The following is a 26920-nucleotide window of genomic DNA, read 5'->3' as shown; positions in this document are numbered from 1 at the left end:
TGACAATAAAACACAATGCGGAATTGAATGCACATAATGTTTCTCTTCCTAATTTATTCTAGGATCATTAAATACTCTTCAAATTTTGATTTTAATTAGGTATTAATATGCTTAATACAATTACTTATTTTATTTTAATTAATTTTTTTATATAAAAAACTGTGATGTGTTATTAATAATTTCAGAAAATTTTATTTGGTTATAAAATGATCTACCAGAATCTATTTTGGTGCTCTTTACAAAGTTAAAATGAATTAATATCTGTAATTAAGGTAAACTATCCTTTTCTACTAAAATAGGTGGATGCTTGCATGTGTGTGTTTCAAATAAGATTTCATAGGCCAAAGGACTTTTGGTCTAAAAAGTTTTCATTTAGATTTTAATCATTTTAAAAAGGGCGAGGAAAGACTTATAATAAACCTCCAACCTCACATATATTATATAGAAAACATTTAAGTTGAGCCGCTAACAGGGTTGGCATATAGGGCGGGCGGTTTTGGGCAGGTGGGTTTGGGCCGCCGTTTATCGGTCCTTTGGGGCAGAGTTTTTTACCCCCCGTTTTTTTTTTGGGGGGGGGGGGGGGCGGGCAGATTTTTTGGGTGATAATATCGAAAAAGTGCCCCATATGCCAACCCTGTGGCTCCTACAAAACTTTATGAAATGACCAGCGTATAATTGATGGGCTTTGTTGAAATAACCCATGTAATAAAAATGCTGACATACTTATTTAAAACTGCATGATGAGAGAACGTCATTTCCACCTAACATTTTATAAAACAAAGGGAACTATTCAAGAACGAGGGCAAGTGATTTTAAGCTCCTTCCAGCAGTGAACCTGAGTATTTTTAAAAGCGAAGCTTTTCTATAATTAGGGTCGGTCCGTACGTCCGTCCGTCCGTCCGTACGTCCGTCCGAGATAGTTAGCTTTTATTCGTTAATTTAGGCATGTTAGAATTGTCCTATCGATTTCAAACTTTGCATGGTGATTTCTGTAGTAGTTAGGTACGATTTAGAAAGCGTAGCAACTCTATAATCGTTACCAGAATGTCCGTACGTCTATTTTAAACATGTTGATTTTTTTACTTTTTTAATAACAATTTTTTATGTGATAAAATCATCCGATTGATCTGATTTTTTTATTACTGATTCCTATTACTATAAGGTACAATATTATGAGCGAAGCATCTCTATAATCAAGTATTAAAAATGTCAGTATGTCCTTAAACAGAATTCTGTATTTAAGAAGTTTTGCAACAAATTTACGTATAATTTTGTCAAACCTTATATTTTCATATTTTGTATATTCAGTTCTGACACTCAACAAAAGTTAATGTTCGTCTGTTATATCGTTTCAGAGCTTCGCTTTTATGGATGTTTTCATCCTTGTTTTGTTGGAATTTACTAGGCTTGTGTTTAATATACCAAAGAATTTGATTATTTTTTGCCGTGTTATTCTATATGGTCTTTTTTTTATCTAGTATTAAAAACAGGTTCACTGCTGGAAGGTGTTTAAAAGCACTTGCTCTCGTTCGTGCATAGTCCCCTATACCTAAAAGTCTAGTTTATTCTTGTCAATATTTTAGGTGTTTGTGTAAGAATTAATAAAAATGAGTAATCAGGCCCCAACATCTGCTGATGCATGTCTCTCCATTGTTCATAGTCTCATGTGCCACAGGTATTGTACCCCAGGGAGGGAGGGAGAGGATAGTCCCTAAAGTTGTATTATAATCAGGCCCCAACATCTGCTGATGCATGTCTCTCCATTGTTCATAGTCTCATGTGCCACAGGTATGTTGTACCAGGGATCTAAAAAGATAAGACAATGGCCGATAAATTGATGTGCATCCCCAAAGATGATACAGAGAATTAACCCACCTGTAGTGATTGAAACGTTTATTAGCCAACCAATCAAAATTCATAAGTCCCGAAAGTTGTTAGGTCAACGAGTAAGAAAACGTTATTATAAATCTTTGGGGATTAGTACAATAATCAATCTCTCTCCCTGGGCATTGTATTTTCTAGCTATCAAAGGCAGATAATAACTCAAAGACACGAGGAAAAGATTTTTTATCGTTCATTGTTCTTTCAATATACTTACACTTTTGGCAAATCTTTTAGTATATCATCCGGCTTCAGTAAATACACAATAACTTTGGTGCTTTCCAACAAAATGTCAGTCGATCATTGAATCCCTCCTTATTTGAAAATAAGGGTTATGGTAGTTTTGCGGGAGGGCGGGTTCTTTGCTCAACAAGCTACTTTAAGGGAAAATGTAACATATTTTTCTTTATAGTGCTGCTACTTATCCTATTATATAAAGTACTAGGCGTTTTTTGTCTGTCCCGAAGGATCTCTCTAACCACTGAAGCGATTTTGTTCTCCGTTACATTGAAGCTTCTTATAAGTCCTGGGAAGGTTTTAAGCTATTTTTGTGGAGGGTGTCTTCACCCCCCTCCCCTCCCAAAAAATTTTTTTACTCTTTTGAAACTCAAATTTAAAATGGGATGAGGTCGACTTTTCCACCTCCTACCTTAAGTGCCCCTAGAGTCTTCTAGGGGGCGTAGCCGCTAGTTGTTTCTATATTTCAGGCAAGGTGGAGAGAGCGAAGCATTCAGCAAACGTGCAATAGAATCACTTGTGAAAAAATTGAAAGAAAAGAGAGATGAACTTGACTCTTTAATTACAGCCATTACAACAGGTATTAATAGTTTTACTTATATAAAGTAAATTATAATGGTACCCAAAGTTTTATTAAGTCATATTTTCATTAGTTTGCTCAATAACTTTGGGTACTTTAATTAAATCTTGATTAGTTGCTACTGAATAAGTAATGTCCAGACTTTCCAACCTATAATTTTAATCTAAGTTTGGGTTAATTTTGTTTATTTGCATTGGCGATGTACATCAATTTATTGTCCATTGTCTTATCAATTAATAAGAGAAAGCATACATCGACCAGACAAACACATACTCACTCACACTTAATTCTCAGACATCAAAGTGAAAGAATGTAGGGGGCATGGGCTATGTGTACTAGTGTAGGTAACTATCTTTGAAATCAGCTAATAGCGTCTCTACAAAAGAACTAAAATCAATTTGCTAGCAGCCGATAAGGGTCTTACTCTTGGGGCAGTTTTTTTTCTGAATTATATATCAATGCCTAAACATTTATAAATACAAGAATGGTTACTCTATATGATTTACCTTAGCTCGCATAACCAGGAAAGGAGGGAACACTGGTCCCTACAGATTTATAATCACGTTTTCTTATTCGTTGACTCGACAACTTTGGGGAAATTCATTGAATTTTAATTGTTTGATTCATTTAGTTTAGTGTCAACCACTAATTGTAATCTACAAAAGGGTTGATTTTGTGTATCATCATAGGAAATATACATCAATTTATTTACCATTGTCTTATCCCTTTAGATCCCTGTCGCGCATAAAACACTTAAGGGGGGGGGAAGTTTGTACACTTATAGGAAATGAAATTCAGTACCAAAGTTTGGGAGGGTACTGTGGGCTTGTTTTTAAAGTTATCAACCTAATTCTTTTTGTAGGCTCTCTTATATGACTGGATATACACGTATTTCTTTGAAAATTGAATTTCTGCACTTTCCTTCTAGGGGCTTGTGGAGCAATAGACCCCCCAAAACACTAAAAATATGAGTTCTGAACTTATTTTTAAAGATATCAACCTGATTTTTTTTTATAATACTTTTTTAACATAACCGAATCAACGAACCATTACAGATTTCATTTTGGGACTTTCCTTCTAGGGCCTAGTGGAGCAATAGACCCCCCAAAACACTAAAAATATGAGTTCTGACCTTATTTTTAAAGATATCAACCTGATTTTTTTTAATAATACCTTTGTAACATAACCGAGTCAACGAACCATTACAGATTTCATTTTGGGACTTTCCTTCTAGGGCCTTGTGGAGCAAAAGACCCCAAAAAACACTAAAAATATGAGTTCTGACCATATTTTTAAAGATATCTACCTGATTTTTTAAAAATAATACTTTTTCAACATAACCGATTGAAGAAACCATTACGGATTTCATTTTGGGACTTTCCTTCTAGGGGCTTGTGGAGCAATAGACCCCCCAAAACACTAAAAATATGAGTTCTGACCTTATTTTTAAAGATATCAACCTGATTTTTTTTATAATACTTTTTTAACATAACCGAATCAACGAACCATTACAGATTTCATTTTGGGACTTTCCTTCTAGGGGCTTGTGGAGCAATAGACCCCCCAAAACACTAAAAATATGAGTTCTGACCTTATTTTTAAAGATATCAACATGATTTTTTTTAATAATACTTTTTTAACATAACCGAATCAACGAACCATTACAGATTTCATTTTGGGACTTTCCTTCTAGGGGCTTGTGGAGCAATAGACCCCCCAAAACACTAAAAATATGAGTTCTGACCTTATTTTAAAGGATATCAACCTGATTTTTTTTCATTTTCTTTTTTAACATAACCGAATCAAAGAACCATTACAGATTTCATTTTCGGACTTTCCTTCTAGGGTGTAGTGGAGCAAAAGACCCCTAAAACACTAAAAATATGAGTTCTGACCTTATTTTTAAAGATATCAACCTGATTTTTTTAACACTTTTTTAACATAACCGAACTTGGTAACTTTTACAGATTTCATTTGGGACTTTCCTTCTAGAAGCTAGTGGGGCAAAAGACATGCTGTATTTGTTGCAATTGAAATCCAATCAATAACTAATAGTTTTCTGTTTTTACACTGAATACTTAATTTTTTTCAATTATGTAGATAGTTTTTGACTTTTTTAAATTCTTTAAAATTTGTTGGGATACATCATCATTTTTAGTCTTTGTACAGTATTTCTATACCAAGTATTATGAAACCTTAATCTAGTTGTCTTAATGTAATTTTTTTAAAGAATACTACATAATATTTGAATATTACTGTGAATTGATTCAAGCGAATTTTCATTGGACCCTAGAAGGAAATCAAAATCTGTAATGATTAGGGTAAAGCGGGGCGAACTCGGTGTATTTTTCGGTTTTTTGAACCAGCAAATCGTAAAAATTATTTTTTTAAATGGGACCAAGACCAGTAGAAAGATCTCGGAAAAGTCGATCAGGTCCTAAAAGGACGTAAACCTAGGACTTTGGGAAGTTTGTCAAAATTGATCTCTAAAACGGCACCGACTTCGCCCCGCCTTGAGGCGAAGTCGGTAGGGCATTTTCAAGCTTCGAAAAATCGATGACGTATTGATTTTATTACAGCATGCCCAAAAGGTAAAAGTTGCTAAATGTAATAAAGAGTATGCACAAAAAAATTTATTAAGATAGGTCAATTTTTTCTACCAAAAAAAATAATTTTTCCCAAGTACGCGAAATTTGACTTTTTTTTCAAAAATTTTTTTGATAAAAAACATAAAAATACTACTAGAAAAAATAATTTTTTATAACTTTAAAGGCAATTTTGAATAGATTTGGCCAAAAAAAATTAGTTCTATTAGCAAAATTTCCTAAAAAAAACAAGTTGAAAAAAAAGAAAAGTTTGGCAAAATCTGTGGTCGATTTTCCAGCTTCTAAAAACCTATGACATATTGATTTAATTACAGCATGCCCTAAAGGTTTAAGTTGCTAAATGTAATAAAGAGCATTCACAAAAAAAATTATGAAGATCGGACAATTTTTTCTACAAAAAAAAAAAAAAAAATTTTCGAAGTACGAGAAATTTGACTTTTTTTCTCGAAAATTTCACTTTTTTATATAAAATTGAAAAAGTTAGTATAAAAAGTGAAAAAACCGAATTCGCCCCGCTTCACTTTTAGTCGATTTAAGAAAAAACTATACAAGCTTTTTTAAAGTTTTAAACGGAAATGGATAGCCTATTAGATTCTTAATAAGTCCCCTGAAGACGTCTAAGCTCTAGCTCTTACCAGTTTTTGTCCAACTTCCCATTTTTCCGACCGAAGCAAAAAAATCGAAAAAAAAAATTTTTGTCGTCCGACTGTAAGACCCAATAAGTACCCTAAAAATTCATCTCACAAAAATTTCATTTTATACTTTTTTGTAGGCAATTTAATAAGGAACAAATTTGTTATGTTTTTTTCTGTCAGTCGATTAGAACATGGAGAAAAATGTCATTTAATGAAGGTGGTTAAAAAAATACCGACTTCACCTCAAAACCGAGATCGCCCCGCTTTACCCTACATAGTTCATTTATGTGAAAAAATTTCACATTAAAAAAATATTTTTAGTGTTTTGCTTCACTAGCTTCTAGAAGGAAAGTCCCAAAATTAAATCTGTAAAAGTTACCAAGTTCAGTGTTAAAAAATTTTAAAAAAATCAGGTTGATAACTTTAAAAATAAGGTCAGAACTCATATGTTTAGTGTTTTGGGGGGTCTTTTGCTCCACTAGTCCCTAGAAGTAAAGTCCCAAAATGAAATCTGTAATGGTTCATTAAGTAAGTTGTTAAAAAAGTTTTCTTTAAAAAATCAGGTTGACATCTTTAGAAATAAGCTCAGAACTCCTATTTTTAGTGTTTTTTTTTTGAGTCTTTTGCTCCACTAGCTCTAGAAGGAAAGTCCCAAAATGAAATCTGTATTGTTTCGTAGATTTGGTTATGTTAAAAAAGTATTATAAAATAATCGGGTTAATATCTTTAAAAATAAGCTCAGAACTCATATTTTTAGTGTTTTTGGGATCTTTGCTCCACTAGCTCCTAAAAGGAAAGTCCCAAAATGAAATCCGTAATGGTTTCTTAGTTCGGTTATGTTAAAAAAGTATTATTTAAAAAAAAACAGTTTGATATATTTAAAAATAAGCTCAGAACTCATATTTTTAGTGTTTGGGTCTTTTGCTCCACAAGCCCCTAGAAAGAGAGTCCTAAAATGAAATCTGTAATAGTACGTAGATTTTGGGGGTCTTGCTCCACAAGCCCCTAGAAGAAAAGTACCAAAATGAAATCCGTAATGGTTTCTTCAATTTTCTTTTAGTGTTTTTTTTGGAGTCTTTTGCTCCACTAGCTCTAGAAGGAAAGTCCCAAAATGAAATCTGTAATGGTTCGTTGATTCGGTTATGTTAAAAAAGTATTATTGAAAAAAATCAGGTTGATATCTTTAAAAATAAGGTAAGAACTCATATTTTTAGTGTTTTTGGGGGTCTTTTGCTCCACAAGCCCTAGAAGGAAAGTCCCAAAATGAAATCTGTAATGGTTAGTTGATTCGGTTATGTTAAAAAAGTATTATAAAAAAAATCAGGTTGATATCCTTTAAAATAAGGTCAGAACTCATATTTTTAGTGTTTTGGGGGGTCTATTGCTCCACAAGCCCCTAGAAGGAAAGTCCCAAAATGAAATCTGTAATGGTTCGTTGATTCGGTTATGTTAAAAAAGTATTATTAATAAAAATCAGGTTGATATCTTTAAAAATGAGGTCAGAACTCATATTTTTAGTGTTTGGGGGGTCTATTGCTCCACAAGCCCCTAGAAGGAAAGTCCCAAAATGAAATCTGTAATGGTTCGTTGATTCGGTTATGTTAAAAAAGTATTATTAAAAAAAAATCAGGTTGATATCTTTAAAAATAAGGTCAGAACTCATATTTTTAGTGTTTTGGGGGGTCTATTGCTCCACAAGCCCCTAGAAGGAAAGTCCCAAAATGAAATCTGTAATGGTTCGTTGATTCGGTTATGTTAAAAAAAGTATTATAAAAAAAAATCAGGTTGATATCTTTAAAAATAAGTTCAGAACTCATATTTTTAGTGTTTTGGGGGGTCTATTGCTCCACAAGCCCCTAGAAGGAAAGTGCCGAAATTCAATTTTCAAAGAAATACGTGTATATCCAGTCATATAAGAGAGCCTACAAAAAGAATTAGGTTGATAACTTTAAAAACAAGCCCTCAGTACCCTCCCAAACTTTGGTACTGAATTTCATTTCCTATAAGTGTACAAACTTCCCCCCCCCTTAATACAAATATTTGTTACCAGGTGGTGCGCAGCCTACAAAATGTGTGACCATACCCCGTACCCTGGATGGGAGGCTCCAGGTGGCCACCAGGAAAGGTTTCCCCCACGTCATCTACGCCAGAATTTGGAGGTGGCCGGACCTACATAAAAATGAACTCAAGGAAATTATCATTTTATCAAAACCTAGCGGTTTCACCCCTAGAGAAAGGGACTTGACCTTTTACTTTTAATTCTAGTTTTGAAAAGAAAAAGAAATTTGGGAGGAGGAGTATTTTTCCAGATGTTATTTCTTTTAGGAGAGTGGAGAGAGATACCCCCACCTTTCCTTGGCCTATAAGAAGCTTCACAGATTGGCCAGCAAAATCCTTCCGTACAGACATCTAGTCACATTTAATTTAGATATTGAACTTAAATAGCAGAGATATTTTATAAGAGACGTTCGTCTGTTTGAATGTATTTTATTTGTTATGAATTTTGATAGCTTTTTGATGAAGCTCGTTGTTTAAATAGAAATAAAATGATAATTTATTCTAGAATGTGAAATACTGTCAATTTGCTTTTGACCTAAAGGTAAAATATGCCTATTATTTTAAGGGGGGGGGGGGGGGGCGAAAGTGACACTTTTTGAAACCAAAACTAAAAGTCAAAAAAGGAACTCAACTAAAAAAAGAGTTACAGGTCTGAGATTTTGCATGGCAGTTGCTTTATAGGGGTACAATATGGAACTGTGAAGAAACGGCGGCGCAACCGCCGAAAACCGCCGTTTCCCGCCGAATTTTTTTTTGCCTTTTCTCGGCGGTTGCGCCGCCGTTTCTTCACAGTTCCATATTGTATCCCTTTAATGCAACTGCCATGCAAAATGTCAGACCTGTAACTCTTTTTTTTAGTTGAGTTCCTTTGACTTTTAGTTTTGGTTTCAAAAAGTGTCACTTTCGCCCCCCCCCCCTTTATACAGGGGGTTGAGGGTAAAATGAGGGTTTGAAAAAGTTTGGACGTCTATGGGGGGATTTTTATCAAATAAGTCAAAAATACATTTGTTTTTTAAATGATTTGTATTAAATCAGAGGTGGATTCCTAAAAACTTTTTGGCTCACTCCCTCACTAAAATCAGTGAGGCTGGCTAAAAATTAGGTGGGGATAATTTTACCTCACTGCGAGCCTCACTGATTTTTTTACTAAGGGGGAGGTAGGTTGTGCTAAAATCCCGTAAATGTGTGAGTTTTAAAGCTTAAAAACAGCAGTAGAACGATAATATTCAGTAAATATGTGTAATTGTATTCCTCATTGAATAGAACCATAGACAAAAATTTTATATTTTTATATTTAGTGAATATTATCGTTCTACTACTGTTTTTAAGCCTTAAAACTCACACATTTACAGAATTTTATCACAACCTACCTCCCCCTTTTTAAAGTAAAATTTTTTCTTTTTAAAATTTTTTTATGGAGAGGGATGATGAGGAATTCTAAAATTAAGAATTAACATTTACCTTTTAGGCGGATTCAGTTTGTGTGAACCCGTATCACTATGAGAGGGTTGTCAGTCCTGGAATTGACCTAACTGGTTTGTCCATACAGGTACAATTTTTTAAGCAGTGGCGTGTAGAAGGGGGACTATCCAAGACCCTGACAAAATAAAGGGTGGTGTGTCCACCCCCTCGACTACAGCCCCTTTGATAAGGGTCTACAACACCTCCCTTACACAAGGTATCCAAGACCCTGACAAAATAAAGGGTGGTGTGTCCACCCTCTCTACTACAGCCCCTTTGATAAGGGTCTACACCTCCCTTACACAAGGTTTAATTAAGGCTAGTGTTTAAAAAAAGCTTTTAAATATGTTGCTTTTATAGGGAGGTGCTATCCAACCCCCCCCCCCCCCCCACCCCACCTGGCAAAAGAATTAAACCTCTCTTGTTATTTGTATTACACTCCCCTTGTGGTCAGTTTGAGAGGGGTGTCACCCTGTTGTAAAAACCCTGAGCACGCCACTGCTACATTACACTTATTCTCAGTCTTAAGTTGTATATTTCAAAGGCGATGAATGGTTTTACCTTGTGCTTGAAAACTTATTTTGTATTCTTAATTTGATGATTTGCTATGTATTGACCAAATTGTGCCTGTTATAAATGAATAGAATACATAATCAATGTGAATGTAAGAATATATCTATCTACTTACATATGTAGGTAGAATATATCTATCTACAATCTACACATACATACATACATATGTAGAATATCTCCTAATTTGACAGTTCGGCAAGTTTTTAAGCTATTTTACAAAAGAAAGTTTTACCAACTTTAGAGAAGCTTCTTGAGTACTTTGTGCTTGTGTATTAGGGTTGGCTCTTTAATATTTAATGGCGGCTATGTCCCAAGAGGCCTCTAGGTGCAATTGTTAAGGTTTGTGTGGGGAGGCGTTCCTCCCACTGTTTTATGTTTTTAAAAGTTAAGGCGTCATATTTTTCTAGGGGCGATTTCCTCAAAATAGTTATACACCTTTCAAGGGCCTATGAGCTACAGCTACACTTAAAAGGAGAATCACATCGGTTCAGCGGTTAGTGAGATCCTTCGGTATACACACACATAGACATCCTGTTACTTTTTTTTTATAAGGATACCTGAATATAAAATCTTGAATTACTCTGATCCTTTCTGTACAACACTTTCAAGTTTCCACCTTTTTAAAAAGAAATAAGGAATTCCTTTTTTGGAAGTGGAGTGTAATTTCCAACCCATAGCCCTTCCTCTCATTTTTAAGGCATTTAATGTTCTGTTAGGTTAGAACACGTTTTGGATGGCAAATTAATAAAGTTATTTTAAAGTAAGAACATTTTTAACTTAATTTTAATAAAAATACGCTTTTCTAGGACATATTTTCCGACTTCAGCAATCATTTTCAATTCATTTTGTCTCTTGTAAAATGGAACCAAACATTTAAGCTTGGTCGTTTTAGTCTAGAACTTCAGTAGGAAATTCTTAATGTTGAATGCAATTTTTAAATATCTCCTTTATCTTTATTTTTATTTAAAAGGTTAAAATGGAGGGTTGTTAAAAGAGTCCCGCAGGGCTAGAAATATATATAAAAAAATTGTTATAGGTTAGGTATAGTTATTGGTTTTTTGGAGAGCCCTATAGGGAAAGTATTGCCCTTTCAGTCACCATGTATTAATTTAGATACCCTTTATAGGGGAGGAGGTAGTTGTTCTCACCTTCCTAAAATGTAATTATGATACAACTTAATCTTGTTGCTATCTTCTTGTCACTAACGTAAGACCAAATTCCATTCAAAAACGCATAAAAAAAACTATTTTGCCTTTAACTGTTTTTTAAAAAAAAAATGTATGCATCGTATCATAGAAGTTTTCTGCGGACAGTAAAATGACAAAAGTTATAGGATCAATGTCTGTTTTATTGTCCCCGAGGGGCCGAAAGCCCAGGCCAAATAAAACCGGGATTAATTATATGATTTTTATTTCCTTATAAGTTGTTTTTGATATGATACCTCATGATTTTATAGTATTGATCAGATCCGGTTCTAATTCAGCGGATATAAATCGGTTTCGAAGCCAAATACTGAAAAATAACATTAATGTTTATTTAGAATTATGCTGGTCTAAAAGCTGACCCTGATTATATGAGAAACCTTAGTGTATCAGGTGAGAATTTTCTTTTAATTTTCGTGCATTTTTTGTTGCGAGGTTACTCGACACGTTTGAAATGTTTTCTTTTTTATTAATGTGTTTTATGTCTTAGCAATGAGAAATGGAAAAAATATAAGACTCGATAATAATAGTTGCATTCTAGTGAAACATAATGTATTATTATAATGGATTTATTATTACTAGGATCCTACAACAGATTATTATTATGAAATTAAACTTGTAGCTTGTTTTTTCCAAATAAGAAGGTGTTTGGGGTTCTGTGTTAGCTAGGCACTTTTAGGGAAGCCTTTTATAGGGTAATAGAATGCAATAATCGTTATATATATATATATATATATATATAGAAAATATATAGAAAATATTGCTATATTTAACAGGAATCAGGATTTTTACTGGAAGTAACTGTCGAAATATCATTTGTTTTCATCTTGTTTGATATCTTCTATTTTAGGGGGTATGGATATTGACAACCAGTCCGTGAATCACCAATGGGGCGGGGCCCCTCCTGGTTCTAGGCCAGTTCCACATCCTTTGGGTCTTCACCCACCCCAGCCTCCAGGTAGTAAATAAATTATGTTTTATTCAATTCTTATTAAGATATTATATCTTGCCATTAGTAAACAGTTTCTTTTGGAGAAAATGAGTTTAGAACAATTTAATTTTGATTATCAAACCCCTCCTGTAATCATAGGCTAACATTAATCGTAATAATGATTTAGACACCAAGAAAACGCCCACTTTTAGGAATCTAAGAGATTGTTTCTCTTGTTTCTATTGATTTTTGTGCCTATGTTAGAATTATATTGCTTTAAATGTGTTTAATGTAAAGACTGTCTCTTTCTGATTTATCTTTCATATTTAGTAAATCCTTCAGGGAGGGTATTTTGTGTATCATCATTTGGGATGTACATTGTACATCAATTTATCGGCCTTTGTCTTATCCCTTTAGATTCCTGAAATGATAAAATGATTGTAGGACCAAGTAACCCGCCCTCCTCGTCTGGGGGTCCCTCCACACCCTCTCAGAATGGACAGAATGGCGACGCACCCAGCAGCTCGAGTTCGGTTCCTGGCCCATCGCCGCTTAATTTTCCAGGTAATTGATGTTAATGAGAGACTGCGCATTTTTTTTTCTTTTGTTTTTCCATAAAAGATTTTAAGAAAATCATTTTTTTATTTACACCAAGATTTAGCTCCTCGCTTTTTTGTACAAAAAAAAATTCCAATCTGCATCTCGCTTAAACTGTTAGATAGCTTAATGCTTGACCTAACTAGTAATTTCTTAAAATATTTATGATTTTTATATGGTGCACTATAGATTACAAAATCACTTACCATATTTACCTCATTGGTGGGGTAATTGCAGTCTGTGCCATTAGTATATATAAAAATCGATTTTTGATCAACTTATACTTTATCTTAATAAAACCAAGACAGGCAGCTAGCCTCTGACCCATCTATTCATAATCTAAAAATGAATCTTGAGAGAAGTTAAGAGAAGTATATTTTTTATCAATGGTAAAAAAAAGACTCGATTTACCACCACACCACTCTACACAAACAAATATTCAACCTCTAAAATATTACAAGTATTGCATTAGTAACAGGATTATTGTTTAGGACCACCGGCAACCCTCTCGTATACCAAGGAGGAAGGACCTGGAAGATCTGGAGGACCACCGGACCAATGGAATCCTGCCCCAGCGCCAACCAGGTAAACAATTTATATCTTCTTTTCCTCTCTATAATACAAAGTAGTATGATGTCTGCCTGTCCGTCTGTATGCTTTAATTTGATTTCTCAATATAACCATTGAACCAAAAGGTTTGTGCTTCTTAAAATATAGGGACTGGTACTGTGGCATGGCTTTAGATGGCTTTAGGCTATTTTTCTGACCTTCTCTACATCTTTTAAAACAAAGCCTTAAGTTGTTCAGCCGCAAGAGTGGTGTTTTTTTATAACATTCTTTTAGTTTATATTAAAAGCTATAAGTATACACCCCTCAAATTGTTTTTTTTTCTCGTTTTTTACTCAAATATTACTTGCAAATGACCCCCTTTTTATTAAAAAACACCTTTTTATAGGATCCCGGAGCCTGTGGGGCCCATCTCGAACATGATGCTACCCGAGTTCTGGTGCAGTATTGGATACTATGAACTAGACACACAGGAACTTAATAATAACAATGAATATATAAGTGAAACTTGCAGCGGGCTAAAATACCGATACCTTCCATCCCCTTTCCTTTAACCCATCCCTTCCTTACCAATATTTTCATGTTAGTATTGGGTACTATGAACTAAACACACAGGAACATGCATGCAATGGATATATTATTACTTGGATCTTACACCAGATTTTGATGATCTATAATAAAGTGAAACTTGCAGTGGGCTCCCTCCCCTCCCTTTAACCTATCCATTCCTCTCATACTGTATGAACAAACTGACAAATAATAATAGAGTTCCATGTTAGTATCCTAAATTGACGGCAATTTTTACCAGTTATAATATCCACGCATATTAAAATACTAGAGTTGGCTCGATATAATTATCTCCCTATTGGCTAGTTTTCTATATGCATATCTATTTCTCAATAAATCTATTTTCCTCACCCGGCATTACTATCTAAAAGAAAGTAAATATTTAATAATCTAAATTATTTTAAAAAGATTTTTTAAATTATATTTTTTCTTTACATTACCATCACCAAAGGGTTAATGATGATGATTACAATTTTAGTTTAATATTTGAACACACAAAGTGTCGCAACAATCGAATTCTTTTAAAACAGAGTTTTCTTACATTTATTATTTTATAAATTTAAATTTTCTTTTTTATGATTAGAAATTAAATACATTGATATAAGGTAAATAGCAACATGAAATTAAAAAAAGGAATTTATTTTTAATAAAGTAAAATAATGGGTCTTATCGTTCTGGGCAATGAGAGTTTTTTATGGATTATTGGAGCACTATGCGTTTTAAACAAATATTCCTTGGAAAACTTGAGCTCGTTTATAGACATTTATTTCCTATATAGATCTGACATGGATCTTGAAGCAATTAAGCAGGCCGTTTTGTACATGTTAAAAATTGGAAGATTTCATTAAATAAAAGTTATCGCAAATATACTTAGTAAATTACGAATTTGGGTGACAAACTAATGTCATGTAATGTATTTTTAAAATTTGGTAGTGCTATAACTAGGGGTTTCAAAGTTTGAGGGGGTAAACACCACTTTTATCCCACCCCCCCCCCCCCCCCAACTTATTATTCCAAATAATCCAAAGCTGTTATTATACAAAATGTAAATGACACAGGTTGGAGAGATTTTCAAGGTTCCCAGCGCGTGGAGCAGTGTCATCGTTGATGGATATGTTGACCCTAGTGGGGGAAACAGGTATGCACAATTTTGCAGGGAGGGAGGGGACATTGGATTGTAAATTACTCTCGTACTTAAAATTATAAACATTTTAGGTATATTATTCGTTTAAAACTTCTGTTACCTACTTTTATAGAATTTTGATTGGTTGGTTTAGTAACAAGTTGTGTCCATATTTTTCCACCAATAATTTATTTTACAGAAGGTTAAACATCAAAGCGAATGAATATCAATTTATCTTCCTTAGTCTTATTCCCTAAGATCCCTCGGTGTTTGTTAAATGGTCATTTTGGTTCTACTTTTTCCAGCAATTTTGTCAATTTATTTTTCTCTGCGAAGCTTTTCTATAATAAGGTTCGGTCCGTCCGTACGTCCGTCTGGAACGGATAGCTTTTTTCGTTAATTAAGGCATGTTCGAATTGCCCCATCGATTTCAAACTTTGCATGGTGATTCCTGTAGTAGTTAGGTACGATGCAGAAAGCGTAGCATCTCTATAATCATTAACAGAATGTCCGTATGTCCATTTTAAAACATGTATAGAAAATCTATTTACAATTTTGTTTCGACTTTTATTCATTTATATTCTAGTTATTCAGTTCTGACACTCTACAAGTGTTAATGTTCTTTTGTCCTACCGTTTCAGTGCTTTGCTTTTATGGATGTTATCATCCTTGTTTTATCCATCATTTATATGGTCCTAAAATCATCTAAGAAGGATATTTGTTGTGTGTTAAACTTTAAGTTTTCATATTATTGAATTGAACTAATCTTCGCCGTTCGTTATTGGATTTATTTTTGGGGGTGAGTTTGAGAGGTGAGCTGAGCCCCAAGGAAAGTCTTCAACATGAAATTAGCGTAGCAATATAAAAAATAAAAATATTTTAGATCAATAAAAAAATATAAAAAATTGAGTACAAGACTGTAATGTAAGGGAATGAAAAAAAAAAAAAATATTTATTTGATATCACGTGTCATTCATGAATAAAACTTATATTCTTTCCATAACTTTTCTTCACTTTCATGTTTACTTTTAAGGAGCGAAGCTGCTCAATAAGTTTTCGTCTGTCTTGCCAGTTCCCCCAGAGAGTGGACAATGGGCTGTTTATTACACTAGTCCCCAAAGTTTTATAATTAGTTTTCTATAGAATGACCTTAGATTAATGTTGTCAATTACATTTATTATTATTACATTTTATTTTTCTAAGGTTTTTTTTCAATGATACAATTTAAGGTAGGGAGAGGTAATGGGAATAATTTTCAATAATATCAGTTTGAATAACTTAGTGATTGTTTATGACATTTGAAGGAAGAATAAAAGCCTGTAAATTTTACTTAACTAACTTACTTTATTTTTTAATTATATAATAATATAATTTTACATTTAACAGTCATGTTATTGTACAATGAGATGCCATAAACATTATATTTTGTCTCAAAAATTATTATTTGAAGACCTTTATGTTCCCTGTAAAAAATCAGCAAAAACATTTTTACTTTCTTGTATCAACAAAATTACTGTTTAATGATTTCATTAAGAAGTTTGACCAGGGATCTTAAGGGATAAGATAATCGATGTTAAATTGATATGCATCCTGGATGATGATAAACATAATAACTCCATCTGAATAATATTATTGGTTGAAAAGTTTTTACACTGCACTAGTTGTTTGGAACCAACCAACCAATTAGAATTCAATGAAAGTGTTTAGAGTTTGAATTAACAACTAAGATAACTTTGTTACAAAGTGTATTCTGCTGCCCAATGTCCCTTCCCTCCCTCCCTGCCTGAATTTGGCAGATAGTTACCTTTGTAATTAGAGACAGATGAGTTAGCAGAACAATGATACAATGGATAGGGAAATGACCGATAAAATTTATCTTTCTCCCATTTACAAGTGTGAAGTTCCTGCCTTTTGTACCCATTAAATATTTGGGGGAATGGAGGGTTGTTGATTAATTGAACCTTATTTCTTTATCCTTATTCTTTAATTATTACTAGTGGCTCCGTCCATAGACGCCTCTTGGGGCACTAGGCACTCTTTTGGGGAGGGGGGGGGGGGCTGGTTGGAGTCGACCCACCTTCTTTCAATTTTAGTTTCAAAAAGAAAAATTTTGGAGGAGTCATGTTTTCTTGGGGGCGATTTCTATTGGGAGGGTGGTGTTACCCTTTTCACAAGACCTTTGACAAGCACCAATGTAAAGGAAAACCTATTAGTGAAGCAGTTATCGAGATCCTTACATCAACTCACAGACTGACACAGATCCTGTTACTTTTATATAAAGATTAACAAAGAAAATTCCTAGATTTTCTGAAAAAAACTCTTCTAGGATAAAAGTACAATAAGTTCAAAGATTCCTAAGTAGTTTAAAAGATTTAACTTAGTTAAAGCTATTTTTAAGCCAAAGATTAAAAAAATAAAAATAGAGTTTTAAAACATGCATAGCTATTCTTTTCTCTTCATTCCATTCAACTTATAAAATGTTTCTAGACGTCAAGTACGATTAAACGTAGACACTGAAAAGTTTCTTTCTACTTCTTTACATTTAAAATCAAGTAATAGTTGGATTAACGTTTTTTTTCTTATGTATCTTTAAGTATTTATGTTTTAGATAATATTTTAAACTGTAGATTACTCATTGATATTTTAATTATCTTGAATAGATTTTAAGTGTCCTAGTTTTATAAATAAGTGGGTTTAAAAAGCATAAAAGGAAGTAATACATTTAAGTTTAATACAATAGATTAACAATAAGCTGAATAAGTGTTTATGTACAATGAAAGAAAATGAGATTATAAACATATTTTTATTTTAATTAAGTAGTTATTATATCATGTATTACCTATGGTTAGAAATTTAGGTTGACGTCTAAAGCCCCCCTGTTTTTATTTTCCTCTAGCAGCTGCGCTCCTAGCGTCTACGAGCTCTGTATTTGAAGGAGTAAGCCTAAAAACTATAAAGATTAAGTAGCTTAAAACCACCCAGAACCTAAAAAAAGATTTAATAGAATGGAGAAGTTAATCGGTTCAGTAGTTGTTGAAATATTATCTTAAATCACACAGTTAAACAGTTACTTTAGTTAATATAATTAAATTATCTATATAAGGGTTAAGACAAATGACGCTAAATTAATGAACATCCTCAAAATTCACCGTTCTGTAAACAGAATTAAAACATTAAGAAGTTAAATTAAGCAACCTATACAATTAAATAAAAGTACCCAAAGTTTTTGGGCCAACGAATAAGATAACGTGTTTTTAACGCCAGTGAAATTTACAGTCCAATGTCCCATTTCTACCTGGATAATATCAACACGCATTCGACTAAACAGAACAAGGCAAAATGATTGATTGTTGAATTGAGATTCGAACCAGTAACCTTAATACTTTCTTTCTAAACTAAAACTTGTAAAATGTTTTGTTAAGGTTTTGTTTGGGAGCCCTGAGTAACGTACACAGAACAGAAGCTAGTGAGAAAGCAAGGTTGCATGTGGGCAAAGGAATCCAGCTAGATTTGGTAAGTAATACTTTTCTAATTTTTATATTCCTTAAGAGATATTACAGGTTCGAACCAGTGTCCCCAAAATAGCCAAAAAAAAACTGTTTAGGTCCTTTAAGATAGTATTATAAAATTTAAAGGCCTATTATATATTGCACTGGTTGCATCACTTCAAGTCCTTACCTAAAGTAGGGTGGGAAGGTTTAGAAAATACCTTAAAACAAACCAAATGCAGTAAGGACAGGCATTTCCAGAAATCTTACAAAAGTTTCATACAAAATAAATATTACTGCTTTAAATTATAGGATTTGAAACACAAATATAAATAAAAAAAAATTTTCACTATAAGTATAGTTTGGTTCCTCTATTGAAAATATTTTCTAGAAATTAAAAAAGATATCTTGAAAGAAACCATTTTCAGTAATGATAAACTATAGATAGACTTTTTACACATGCCACTTTCCCCAGGGATCTAAAAAGATGAGACAATGGCCGATAAATTGAAGTACATCACCAATGTCCTCTCCCTCCCTGACTTTTTTCAGACTCTAGTTGAGTTTCCTTACCCGTTAAATATCATAATTACTATTTTGCTATTAGGTTGGGGAAGGAGACGTCTGGATTCGTTGTTTGAGTGATCACTCAGTCTTTGTTCAATCTTACTATTTAGACAGGTAACAGAAACAAAAAAATTTCGCTGGATTAGAACCGTTTCTCAGCTATAATGAAAAATCATGTATGGCATCGTAAAACAGACAATTTTCCACGAATATTAATGTGAAAATTATAAAATTGATACCAGTTTTGTAAGCTTAGGACTTTGGTCCCTAGATGGCCTAACAAAACAGGTTTTAGTCCTTTAATTTTTCATTTTAATATCAGCGGAAAGCTGTCTATAATATGATATAATAAATAACTATTATGACTGATTCTTCTAAGCTGGATCTTTAAATCATTTCAATGGTGCGCCAAATCGGGGTGCGCCGAATTTCAGCCAATCACAGCGCGGCATTTCGTAAAATGCTGTGCTCTCATTGGCGAAAAGTTGGCTCGCCCCGATTTGGCGCACCTTTGAAATGATTTAAAGATCCAGCTCTAATTTACTACATTAAAAAAACTACAACCTTTCCAGTCAAGTTTTTTAATTTAGAACATATTATTTAATTTTTATAATCTGTTTATAAATATTTCTTTGTATACTAATTTGTTATGAAGCTCGTTTAACGTTAATTAGTTTTTAAATTTACGATGACATCAACGTTATTGTCTTTTATTTCTTTTTTAGACGTAAAATACTCCTAAATAGATTTTAATAATTTAATTTTATGAAACCCTTCTTTGTTTAGATCACGTTTTTCAATTAACTTACTTTTATTAAATAGTCAAATATAGGTAAGATCCCGTATTTATGGTCAAAACAAAGCGAATGAAAAACAAGCACATTTCTAGCGCGGTTACGTCCCTAGAGGCTTCTTGGGGGCACTAGACTCGACCATCCATATAAATTTTGAATTGGGAGGATGGTGGTATCCTTTCCCAAAATAGTTTTAAATCTTCCCTGAACCTTTGGAGGAGCTACATTGTAATGGAAAACGTTCAAGCGGTTTGCGGCAGAGACAGCCACTCAGACATCCTGTTGCTTTTATTTCAGGATAAACAAAAAGTATTTGAAAGGAGATTCGATAAGCCTAATATTTTCAGGGAAGCTGGACGTATGCCTGGAGATGCTGTACACAAAATTTATCCTCTGGCAAATACTAAGGTAGTATATATATAGACAGACAGACTGACAGACAAATAAGATATTACAGATATATGTATATAGACAGATAGACTAACAGACAAATACAAATTAGGTAACATAAACAGACTATTTGCTACGCGCTAGAGGCATTTAGGGGCACTTGAGTTAGAGGAGTGTAAACCTAGGGGATGTATCCATCCCCCCTCTGTTAACCCCCCCCCCCCCCCCTAAGATTTATGGCTCTGTTGAAAATTTTTTCTCTCACTATTAAAAAAGATTTCTTGTTTACAAAATAATTTCATTCAATACTCGAAAGGAAGTAAAAAATGAATAAAATAACAATAGGTTATATATCTCAACGATAATAAAGTTTGTTTGTAAACAAAGTTATGTATATTTTTTTCATGAAGTTTTGAAGTTTTATTTAATTTTGTTTGTTTATTTCATTATATTAGTGTAGATCCTCCCAGGCCTTGGGAAGGTTTTTAGCTATTTTGGAAGAGGGTTCCACCCTCTCAAAAGAAATCGCCCATAGAAATGATATACCATAGAATATTTTAGGATGTCGCTAGGTAGCCCCGCTGTATGACACTTTTCTTTCCCAAACTTTTTCTTTTTGTTAACATTGAAATTGAAGGGGGGTGGGTGTTTTTCCTTACTTGATAACAATCTATTTTTATTACCAAGGTATTTGACCTGCGCCAGTGTTACCGCAATATGCAGAGTCAAGCCGCAACCGCACAAGCCGCGGCCGCAGCCCAGGCGGCTGCTGTGGCCGGTCGTCTTCCTGGCGACAGCAGTGTTGGTGGCATTGCCCCGGCCATAAGTATGAGCGCGGCGGCTGGGATAGGCGTCGATGATTTAAGAAGACCATGTATTTTAAGGTAAGTTTATTTAATCCTTCTATGGTGGAAGTATTAGGATATCTGTCTGTCTGTACTGAAGGATCTGTCTAAACCCCTGAACCGATATGGTTCTCCTTTAAAGGGAAGCTTCTCATAGTTCCTGGTAAATTATAATTAATTTGGAGGAAGGTACCACCAATTGCCTCTAGATAAAACTCTCTTGCCAATTTTTTTTCTTTTTTCGTAGTTATAATTTAAAGCAGGGGTTCCCCTCCGCCCTTTTAAGAGAACTCTATTGGCGTATCCGCCTAGCCTGTAGCACATAAAACATTAATCTATCTAAAGTCGATCTATCACTAATTTTTGCAATATTAATTTATCTAACATTACCAAAGTTTTTAAACAACAAATAAAAAAACTTGCTTGTAAAAACTTTGGGAAAGTACAATTGTAATTAACAGTCTAATGTCCTATCTCTACCTGCGGAATAGTAACTTTAATCTTAGAAAGTGTTTAGAACTAGGGATGGCAATCCGTCCAATTTTTGGACCGGATTCGGATTCTTACAAAAATCCGTCCAAAAAAAGTCGGATTCCTGCGGATTCCGGATTCTTAATTTTGACGGATTCCGGTTTCTAGCAATATTTTAAAAATTTTTTTAAAATTAAATTTTAAAAATATGTCCTAAAAGTTAATGTTCTTGGTGTTCCCTATAATTCACTTCCGAGAATCGAACCATATTTTAAAAGATATTTATGTATATAATGATGATAATCTTTGCCTTCAAAAAGGCGGAGTTGAAAGAAAAAACTCAAGACGCTAATCTTAGCCTACCAAGTAAGAATCGGGATCCGCTATTAAAAAACGGATTCCGGATTCGGATTTCAAAATTGGGCGGATTCAGGATTCGCATTGCCAATCCTAGTTAAAAGTCTTCATATTAATTTGAGTCTTGTTTTAGAATGTCGTTTGTGAAAGGTTGGGGACCTGACTACAACAGAAAGTCAATCAAAGAAACTCCTTGCTGGATTGAGGTAAGATTTAATCACAAGTTAATATTTAAAACATTAGCGAAGCACAAAAAAACATACAATTTATTTATAGAGTAGGTAGATTTTTAGTTGCCATGACAAAGAAAAACAATATGGAGGGAATACTCAAAACTCAACGAAATAGCAAAATTTCTTTTGAAGCCTGACCGACAGACAGACGGAAAATAACAATATATAGACTAAATGAGCATATAGCAGGTAATCTTCACTGCAAATTTCATCAGTCAATATTCAATAGCAGCCGAAAAAATCACATTTCCCCCATATTGTTACAGACTGACGGACTGATATACAGATAAAGTGAGTTATAGAGTAGCTTCGATACTAAAAAAGCTGGGTTCTAGGTTTGATATTTTTTAGTAATAGTTATTTCTCGCATCGTATCATAGACAGCTTTCCGCGGATATAGAATGTACAATCATAAGATTAAAACCAGATTTTTTTAGCCCCGAGGTGCCGAATGGATGAGAACCGGTTCCTATCCACCGGATTCGAATGAATACGAGAAATAAAGTTCTTCTTATCCCTTTTTTTGGAAAATTAAAATATTTTAGGTACATTTGCATCGAGCTCTACAAATACTGGACGAGGTGCTGCAATCCATGCCTGTCGGGGGACACAGGATGCCACCCAGAGATTAAGACAAGTTTTTTTTACAGGATTTCCTTTTCATCCATTTGGGAATTGAAATCAGGCTTGCAAGTTATTTGCAACTACCCATAGAAGGGTAAAAAAAAGACTATGAAGTGTCTCTGTCTGCTAAAAACCAAAGGTTTTTTTATTCAGAGATTTATTTATTTCATTTATGAGTTGAAAAAAAGTACAAGTATTTTTATTTTATTTATTCTGGTGAATGTTTAATTAAGAGCTATTATATGGTAACATTATTATTGTTCTATAGAAAAAAGTAGGTATTTTCACAAAAACATTTTTTCCGCGTATTTTCCGTAAAGTTGTGTGTAACCTTTTGTTCAAATGCTCTTAAAAATCCAACTTAATAAGAGCATTAGACTAAATGGCTACACACAACTCTACTGAAAATACGCGAAATATTGCCCCCCTTAAAAGATAATAAAAGGAATCTTCAAAATATCGTAATGCTTTTTACACCATATAAAACCTTTGACTACATACTTCAAAAAAAGTTTTATTTTCGACAATTTTACATCGCAATTTTGTATTTTCCTATTACCTAAAAGTAATTCATTTTGATTTTGACAAAATTGATATAAAAAAAACTTCAAACCCATCTGTCCATATTAATTTTACATTAAAAAATTAGTGTAAAAATGTTCTAAGCTAGTGTACCAATCTTTTTTGCCATGCTGTTGACAAACATTAAATGTAATAAAATCGTTAAATGTTAATATTTTAAAAATATATATATTGAATTGTTTAGTTAGATGGTGCATAATAAAAAAATCATATTATCAAATTTAATGTTTGTTTTGTCTTTGTTTCTTTGTTCTTCATTTTTTTTAATGAAAAAAAGAAAAATACTAAAAAGGTATTAAACTTCTTTTTCATAAATTCATTTTAATTTTTTTTTGCAATATATTGACTTGCCATTTTAGCTTTTTAACCCTTTATTGACGAGATTAACATTTGAACAAATAGTATTAAATAAACATCCACTTTAACTGGAAAGAAATGAAATGTTAGTTTCAGCTGTAGTAATATTGAAGAAACTAGTTTTAAAGCTCTTAATGTTAGAACCATGTTAGACAATAAATTACTTAAGCTCAAATTGAACTACAAATAACATTTATGATTTCATGAAAACATTGTATTGTAATTAAATATTAAACAAATAGATGGAATAGTCTAACATATTTTGACTAAATAGAATTGACAGTAAATTAGACATAGTTAATATTAATGTTATAATAATATTAAATATTAATGTAAATATAAACAAGATTTAGTAATTTCATTACCAAATGTTCTCTCAAAGAAAAAAACTAATTTGCTAATTAAGGTTTTCTTATTATCTTAATTCTACTAAAAAACAGAGACTTTTTTTCTTTCATTACACTTTTATGGCTTTATTTTTTAATTGATACAAATTATGAGATTCTCCTTATCATGATTTTATTCGTTAAATCAAAAATTACTCTGATTAAACTCTCTCTAAAAGAAGTTTTTAATTTTCCTTGTTGAAAAGTGTGAAACAAACTAAAACAAAAATTAAGCAATTAAGTTTTCTGGTAAAATCTTTTTTTTTTTAGTAAGTATTGCCCATCTCCCAATTTCTATTTTTCTCAATAATATTTTCTAAAGTCTCATAATGTTAGGTATTACTTCTATAAAAATGATGTTTTTTTTCTATAAAATTAAGTGGGGAGTCTTTTTTGATGCAGCTTTAAAAAAAGATTTTACCAAATCTCACTCCAGGGGTGTATATTCTGCTCAAGATTTATTTTTTCCCTGTTACAAAATTTTTTATTTCTTACCCCCATGCCATCCCCCCCCCTCCTATTTTTTTCCACCAAGGAGGGAGGAAAAATAGAAAATTTTTAATATAATATTTTATTCATTTTATCCCCCCCTCCCACATATTTTTTAGTTTTTCTTTACCCAAGGAGGGGGAAAATTGAAAAAAAAAAATTTCAGTTCTCTTAATTTTTACATTTCCCACCCCAACCACATCCTCCCCCCCCCCCCTTTAGCAGGGTAAATTTTGCAGAATATACACCCCTGTCTCACTCTCTCTCCTATGATGCTATTACATAATAAAATCTTCCAAAATTTTGCCTTTTTTATTGTAAAACAACTTTGTCAGATGTTTTTTTTTAGATAAAAGTAATTATATTACAGGTTTGGTAATTTTTTATTTTGTATATTTCTTATGTTATTGTTTTGTGCATAAAAATGTTTTTCTTTTGTTTCTATTGACCCAGTCCTGTGCTTTTAGTTAAAAATCATTTTTGTGTTTTTCCATTTTAGAACATAAATGTTGTGTTTTCAGATATTTTACCTGAAAAAAAACTATTTTTTACTCCTTTTATGTTCAAAAGGTATTAATTATACATTAGGTGTCATAAAAAATCTCAATTTGACTAAGATCTCAATAATTTACCTAAATATTTTTTTCTTTCCAATTAATATTATTGTTTTTAATAATACTTCTTTTTATGGCGTTTTCGGAAACATACCAAAAAGCAATGATAATAATCATATTATAGATAAGATATATTTTTTTCTAAGACCTAATCAAATAAGGAAATAACTTTATAATTAGCAGTAAAAATAATACTTCGTACGTTGTGCAAGTAAGATATTTTTATTAATTCGTTTCTATTGTTATATTTTTCTTCTACGTTTATACTCGGCAGTACATCAGATTTATGTGCACAATTATACAATTTTACAAGAATCTATTAATCCATTAGAAAATACCAAAATGATAAGTAAATATCAAAGTTTTTTTTTTAATTTATGAAGAAACGATGATTTTGACACTACATAACCTCACATTTCTGAATAGTTTTTTATCGCATCGCATTATAGATAGCTTTCCGCGGATATTAAAATGAAAACTTTAGATTTTTTAGCCTCGAGGGGCCGAAGGCCTGGGCTAACAAAACTTCATTAGTTTTATTTTAAAATGGGTGGAAAAATGGGGTGTAATACGATGCTATACATGATTTTAAGAATGATGAGAAATGATTCTAATCCAGCGGATATTAAGCGGTTTCGAAACCATACTGAAGAAATAATTTAATTTCATCAAATGCTGTGTCAAAGTCAAAATGACAGTATCACTATTTAATAACAAGGGAAAATATTATTTAGAGAGATAATATGGGTGGGGTGACCTAACTTTTCTGCTTTAAATTTTCTTGTCTAGAAATTAATCTTGTCTTCTTGAGTAGCTGCACTATTTGTAGCAAATTCATTATAAAGTTTTACAATTTTTCTATGTGTCACGTTTCCCATCAAAACAATTTCTTTATCAAATTCAAAAAATTTTATTAAGTGGATAAAGTTTGTAATTATTTGATGTTCACGTTTACTTGCTGCGTCTTGAAATGGCGTCTGAAGAATTTAGGAAAATTGTAATAATATTAATTAAATCCTTTTTAATTTTTAAATTCTCATTGTTTAATTCACGTTTTTTCTTTCATTTCATTAAATCCTTCATTTTTAAAACTAAAATTGTAAAATCGTTTTTAAAAAGCCTAAACACAACATACTTGTAATTACTTAAACACAACATACTATGCTCTAAAATATCCTGACTAACTTTTATCAACAAATACTTTAATGTGCGCGTATGTTTCAGAAAACCACCACGTGACCTATTTTTCCCGCCACCAAATTAGCCGCCATATTTAAAATGGAGAAGCGCCCAGCAGAGAGTGAGAATGGAGAGAATGGTAGCGCTGAAAATGGCGCGAAAAAGGCCAAGTTGGATCCTGAGTGTGGCAGGCTGCTCTTCTGTGGTAACACAGACTGGGAACTGGTAAGAATATTATTACCAGTATGGCGTCGAAACCGATTAATATCCGTTGGTTAACAACTGGTTCTCTGCCATACTGAAAAATCATGTATGGTATCGTATTATACCCAGTTTTCAACGAATATAAAAATGTACAATCATATACAAACCAGTTTTGTTAAACCGTTCCTTCGGCCTTTCGGGGCAAAAAAACTGGTTATATAATTTTATATTTATATCTGCAAAAAGCTGTTTTTATTACAATGCGATAAAAAAAAACTATTCATATCTCATGAGTGGACTACAAACTAAAACCTTGTAGGAT

General features: G+C 32.7%; 3 protein-coding genes across 10 annotated transcripts in view; 2 read left to right on the top strand and 1 right to left on the bottom strand.

Moving 5' to 3' along the window:
- The window catches only part of Hacd2 (3-hydroxyacyl-CoA dehydratase 2), a 148118-nt gene that overhangs the window by 21546 nt on the left and 99652 nt on the right, over nucleotides 1-26920 (bottom strand). The gene's annotated exons all lie outside the window — the stretch shown is intronic.
- On the top strand, nucleotides 183-26443 carry Med (Smad/Smad4 homolog Medea). 8 transcript variants are annotated; one of them, XM_080180433.1, is made up of 19 exons: nucleotides 183-272; nucleotides 1584-1675; nucleotides 2589-2698; nucleotides 7990-8129; nucleotides 8503-8538; nucleotides 9466-9546; nucleotides 11572-11626; nucleotides 12084-12191; nucleotides 12609-12728; nucleotides 13253-13346; nucleotides 13717-13802; nucleotides 14955-15033; nucleotides 18441-18531; nucleotides 19114-19187; nucleotides 20215-20275; nucleotides 20945-21141; nucleotides 22064-22136; nucleotides 22709-25171; nucleotides 26335-26443. In XM_080180433.1, the coding sequence occupies exons 2-18, from the start codon at nucleotides 1608-1610 to the stop codon at nucleotides 22793-22795; spliced, it is 1560 nt and encodes a 519-aa protein (XP_080036559.1). In that variant the 5' UTR covers nucleotides 183-272; nucleotides 1584-1607; the 3' UTR covers nucleotides 22796-25171; nucleotides 26335-26443. The 8 variants fall into 8 exon arrangements, with proteins under 8 accessions (XP_080036559.1, XP_080036558.1, XP_080036557.1 ...); XM_080180432.1 differs by lacking the exon at nucleotides 183-272 and having other exon boundaries at nucleotides 1562-1675; nucleotides 22709-23032; nucleotides 23454-25171; XM_080180431.1 differs by lacking the exon at nucleotides 183-272 and having other exon boundaries at nucleotides 1562-1675; nucleotides 22709-23061; nucleotides 23454-25171.
- The window catches only part of LOC145334813 (protein RCC2 homolog), a 73879-nt gene continuing 73401 nt past the window's right edge, over nucleotides 26443-26920 (top strand). The window contains exon 1 of the mRNA XM_080180435.1: nucleotides 26443-26619. Within this exon, the coding sequence (XP_080036561.1) occupies nucleotides 26494-26619 (126 nt within the window). The 5' untranslated portion in view covers nucleotides 26443-26493. The remainder of the gene's footprint in view (nucleotides 26620-26920) is intronic.

The sequence above is a fragment of the Acartia tonsa genome, chromosome 12 (genome assembly GCF_053477335.1).
Source record: "Acartia tonsa isolate MP-2025a chromosome 12, ASM5347733v1, whole genome shotgun sequence".
NCBI classification, from domain to species: domain Eukaryota; kingdom Metazoa; phylum Arthropoda; class Copepoda; order Calanoida; family Acartiidae; genus Acartia; species Acartia tonsa.
Note: the sequence above shows the minus strand (reverse complement) of the source record. Positions and strands in the feature narration are given on the sequence as shown.